At 39.6% G+C, this 5888-nt stretch overlaps 1 protein-coding gene across 1 annotated transcript in view; it reads left to right on the plus strand.

Annotated features, from left to right (window-relative positions):
- LOC106870898 (cilia and flagella-associated protein 47) overlaps positions 1–5888 on the plus strand; it is a 195878-nt gene that overhangs the window by 132894 nt on the left and 57096 nt on the right. Inside the window, exons 39-40 of the mRNA XM_014917133.2 lie at positions 2017–2280; positions 3576–3768. Coding sequence (XP_014772619.1) covers positions 2017–2280; positions 3576–3768 — 457 coding nt within the window. The remainder of the gene's footprint in view (positions 1–2016; positions 2281–3575; positions 3769–5888) is intronic.

Below are 5888 nucleotides of genomic sequence, written 5' to 3' on the forward strand. Positions count from 1 at the left end.
TATTCTTTAGAAGCCTAGTACTTATTCTATCGGTCTCTTTTGCCGAACCGCTAAGTTACGGGGACATAAACACACCAGCATCGGTTGTCAAGCGATGTTGGGGGGAAAAACACAGACACACAAACATACGCACACATACATATATATATATACACATATATACAACGGGCTTCTTTCAGTTTCCGTCTACCAAATCCACTCACAAGGCTTTGGTCGGCCCGAGGCTATAGTAGAAGACACTTGCCCAAGATGCTACGCAGTGGGACTGAACCTGGGACCATGTGGTTAGTGTGGTTAGTAAGCAAGCTACTTACCACACAGCCACTCCTACGCCTATATATATACAGATGTATATATACACACACACATACACACATATTCTTTTACATGTTTCAGTCAACTGACTGTAACCATGCTGCAGCATTGTTTTGAAGGGTTTTAGTTGAACAAATTTGCACCACGAGTTATTTCTAAAGCCTAGTACTTATTCCATTAGTCTCTTTTGCTGAACTGCTAAGTTATGGGGACTTAAACATACAAGACACAAAGCTACACACTCATAGTTATATATACACACACATACACAAACACACACATATATGATGGGCTTCTTTAGTTTCCATCTAACAAATATACTCAGAAGGCTTCGGTTGGCCTGAAGCTACGGTCGACACTTGCCCAGGATGCTACACAGTGGGCTTGAACCTGATACCATGTAGTTGGGAAGCAAGTTTCTTACCACACAGCTACGTCTGCACCCATAATATATAATATATATTTTGAGTTAAGATGCAAGCCCAATTTATCACAGATGCAATCTTTAATTAATGGAATCTGACTCTCTCGTCATCAAATTATTCTTGATTGTTATCTGATCTGTTGCCACTAGTCCAAATGGTCAATCCAGGAATTTTGTTATGCGCCATTTACATGACACCATCAATGGCTACAACTACGATTTCATGGATACCATTTACATGACACTGGCAATGGCCGTGACTATGATTTCACTCAGCTTGATGAGTCTTCTGAAGCACAGCATATCACCAAAGGTCCTGGTTACTTGTCATCGCTCCCGTGAGGCCTGACATTCAAAGATCATGCTGCTGGCAATAACCACAGTTATGATTTTACAGGTGCCATTCACATGACACTGGCAATGACCATGACAATAATTTCGCTTCGCTTGATGAGTCTTCTGAAGCACAGCATATCGTCAAAGGTCTCGGTTACTTTTGTCATCACCTCCATTAGGTACAAGATTCGAAGATCATGCTTCACCTCGCCCAATGTCTTCTTGGGTCTACCAAGAGATCAGCACTTCTTTACACAACTGTCCCCATCCACAAACACCTTCTCCTCAACTTACGGCCAAGTTCCATTCCAAATGACAGGTCATAAGTCAATCTAGTCATATGTTGGATTTATATTTTTCAACACTATCTTCATTTAAACGCAACTGATGCTTGAAAGTGACTAAGTGAGACACAGTGGCAAGCAGCGGATGCCTGTATCTGAGGATGACCTGCATTGCGAGATGCTGTTATAGTTATTGTACATGCAGCTGGCATAGTTAACGTCCTAAAATGAATTTTTTGTTTATTCATTTATTAGGTCATAAGTTGAGAAGATGTATATATATATATATATATATATATATATATATAAATATATACAAAAATATAGCTAATCGTCAGATCGTAAGTAGAACAATAATTAGATATATATATCTCAGCTGACAATAAATACCAAATGAATTATAAAATAAGTATTTCATATTAATTCATTTGGTATTTATTGTTGGTTGAGATATATATATATATCTAATTATTGTTCTACTTACGATCTGACGATTATATAAATATATATATATATATATATATACACACACACATACACATGTGTGTATTTGTGTGTGTGTGTGTGTGCGTGCGCCTGCCTATGTATATTTGTGTGTTCATATATACATGTTTATATGAATGCATATATTTTCCTTTTTTCTCATCTGTTTCATAGATTAAACTTACTAATCCAAGTGTAAAGCTGCTAAACTATTCAGTTTCAATATTTGGTGAAAGTGCTTCACGCTTCAGCATCTCCAAAGGGAAAACTATTGCAATCCCAGCCAAACAAACGGTTCATTTGCCAGTTACCTATAATAATACATTTGTTGACTCCAAAACAGCAACCCTTGTTCTTACTGGGCGCCGCCAAGGATCAGAACTTGGAACTCATCTTGTCTTCTCTCTGGTTTCTTTCACAACTCAAGTAAGCCCACAGGTAAGAAGTTTGATTTCTTCTTTTACATAAACATCATAAGTGATGAATTAAACAAGAGAGCCTTGATGTCATGTGTGGGGCACCCATTATCTAGATTCAAATTTAAAATTACCCACTGATGAATCTGATAAAAAAAAATCCTTATGAATAAAACCTTTGAAGCCTTGATGCCGAAGTAGAATTTAATATCAGATGCTTACCAATGACATTTGTAAAATAAATAACATATTACATTTTCCTCTGCACAGATGCTCTCTCTTTCTCTCTCTCAGTCACATAACTGGCCCATTTAAAAGCACCCTTCAATCGTTGGGCAATATGTTGTGCTTGTGAAGATCTGTTGAACTGAGTAAAATCATAGTCATAGCTGACGCCAGTGCCGCCTGACTAGCACCTGTGCTGGTGGCATGTAAAAAGCACCATTTGAGCATGGCCAATGCCAATGCCACTTGACTGGCTCTTGTGCTGATGGTATGTAAAAGCACCCAGTACACTCTTAGAGTGGTTGGCATGAGGAAGGGCATTCAGCTGTAGAAACTTTGCCAAACTGGAGCCTGGTGCAGCCTCTCAGCTTGCCTTTTCTCAGTCAAACTGTCTAACCCATGCCAGCATGGAAAGCAGACATTAAACAATAGTGATGATGAATACAAACACATTGATGTCAATAAAATTTGTTTGCAACTAAAATTAATGATTTTGTGAATTTTGCAAAAACGTCCGTCTTCTCTGCCCCACCCCGTATTTAATCTCATAAGAGGTTTATCTTATAAGAATCTTTTTCTATTTTACTTTTTTTTTTTAGAGTGGTAAAGAGAGAGGGAGAGAGAGAGAGAGCGAGAGAGAGAGAGAGAGTGTGTGTTATTTCTTTATTGCCCACAAGGGGCTAAACATAGAGGGGACAAACAAGGACAGACAAAGGGATTAAGTCGATTACATCGACCCAGTGCTTAACTGGTACTTGATTTATCGACCCCGAAGGGATGAAAGGTAAAGTCGACCTCGGCGGAATTTGAACTCAGAACGTAACGGCAGATGAAATACAGCTTAGCATTTCGCCCGATTTGCTAACGTTTCTGCCAGCTCGCCGCCTTAGAGAGAGAGTGTGTGTGTGTGTGTGTGTGTGAGGTACTTAACTTAATAGCAGTTCTTGGTGAGGATTTTGTATCTAGGACCTTATAAATGTGCAAATCATCCATTTCAAATCTTACTGTTCACAATGCAAATAAGCATTTATTCTCGATGGGTGGGGTTTTGATTCTAATCTTCTATAGCTCAAAGTTTTGTCTTCTCTACAGAATGTTATCTCAGTGGATTCTCATTGTTATGAAACCCAAACAATATTGCTGGAATTACAAAACCCTTTCCCTGTTGGCGGGGAATTCTGCATATCAATGACTGAGGAAAATGTAGAGTCAGCATCTATAAAAGGTATCTACTTAGGGAAACCAATACTTCTGACAACAAATTCTCAAGATCTCAATAATCCTGGTAAGGACCATATCACTTTTTCTTTCATATTTTGTATGTTTATTTATATGCATATATTATTAGTGCTATGTGAAAAGTGCTGGCACTGGTGTCACAAAAAAGCACTCAATACACTCTGTGGAGTGGTTGGCATTATGAAGGGCATCCAGCCATAGAAACCATGCCAATACAGACAATGGAGCCCAGTGCAGCCCATAGCCTTACCAGCTCTGGTCAAACCATCCCACCCATGCCAGCATGGACAACAAATTATATCTTCGGCCAGTTAAATTGTGATTCCTTAACAACACTATAAACTACATTTAACTAAGATATCAGTAGCTTGCTGAGTATCTCCTGTTGAGTAATTATTACATGAGAGGATCTGCTAGTGAGAAAATGTAAGTTGCCTGAAGTTTACCTGCTCCACTCCCTCAATTTGGATTTTGATTTGCATTCATAACAACTCAAGTAGCTAACCATGAACTATTAAAAAATGTTTTTCAGTTAATTGAACTTTGATATGGGAAAAGCCTAACAAATTGCCAATAAATAATTTTTGTTCCTGAATGTTTTATACCTACCACAGACTGGTTGAAGCTTACAAATCTTCCTACTCTTAAACCCTTGGGTCTTATAATCACATATCATGATGTATATATATATAAAAATTGGTAATACAATCTATATTCCTTTTATAAATTTATTGAAACAAATGATGCATGTTCTGCATTACATGCGAAAATGAAAGTAAATCTTCATATTTTAATGTAAGCACTGGTGGCGTCAACCAATTTCTTCAAATGGCCAGGGTTGGAATGAACAACTTTTTTGAAGGACGTTGTCTGGGATATCATTGAGAACGTCCTGAATCTGTGTTCCAAGTTCTCCAGTGTGTGATCGGTGCTGCAACATCCCAGCCTCATCACTCCAGAGGATGTTTTCAAGCAATTCAGGCCAATCTTCATACAAGCCTAGCATTAACTTCCCATATTCCATTCTGCAGTTACAGTTGTCAAGTTTTAGCTCCTGCATGTAATGAGGTTTCCACGGACAAAAATTCAATTCTTTATGCAACACTTTACATATTACGTGTCTTGTTAGTCCACTTTCATGTGCTGCTTGACATGTTGATTCTTGTGGGAGGCAATTAAACACCTCCTGCACTGTTGCCACATTATCCACTGATCAGAATGTGTTTGGACAACCACTTCTTGCATCGTTCATAGAGCCTCTGGGTCATCAGCTTTGCATGACAACTTTTTATTGTCTCCAGACATAGTGTTACATGCTTACCTTTCCATGCATGCTACCATCTCTGAATTGAAACAATGGAATTTCATACTTCATAGTGTGCTGCTACCTTAGCTCACTCCTGAACAGTCAAGCAACCAGGTATCTGGGAAATAAGATAATAAGAAAATAAGAAATCCCCATTAGTGTTGTCTGTTTAAAAAATGTTTTCGTCATGACTTCAGTGATACTAAAAGTTCTATAAGCAATTTCCAATGCCTAGTTACTTCCCACCCACACTGTATATATATATATATATATACATATATATATATATATATATCATCATCATCATCTTCATTTAACGTCCGCTTTCCATGCTAGCATGGGTTGGACGATTTGACTGAGTACTGGTGAAACTAGATGGCTACACCAGGCTCCAATCTGATTTGGCAGAGTTTCTACAGCTGGATGCCCTTCCTAACGCCAACCACTCAGAGAGTGTAGTGGGTGCTTTTACGTGTCACCCGCACGAAGGTCAGTCAGGCGGTACTGGCAACGGCCACGCTCAAAATGGTGCAATTTATGTGCCACCCACACAAGAGCCAGTCCAGGGGTACTGGCAACGATCTCGCTCGAAAATCCCACGAAGGCCAGCCAGGCGGCCCTGGCAACGGTCACACTCAAAATGGTGCATTTCATGTGTCACCCTCACAAGAGCCAGTCCAGGGGCACTGGCAACGATCTTGATCGAAAATCCCACGAAAGCCAGCCAGACGTCACTGGCAACGGCCACGCCCAAATTGGTGCATTTCATGTGTCGCCTGCACATGAGCCAGTCCAGGGGCATTGGCAACGATCTCGCACGAAAAATTTCATGTGTCACCCACACATGAGCCAGTCCGGGG

This window comes from Octopus bimaculoides, chromosome 4 (genome assembly GCF_001194135.2).
Source record: "Octopus bimaculoides isolate UCB-OBI-ISO-001 chromosome 4, ASM119413v2, whole genome shotgun sequence".
In the NCBI taxonomy this organism is placed as follows: domain Eukaryota; kingdom Metazoa; phylum Mollusca; class Cephalopoda; order Octopoda; family Octopodidae; genus Octopus; species Octopus bimaculoides.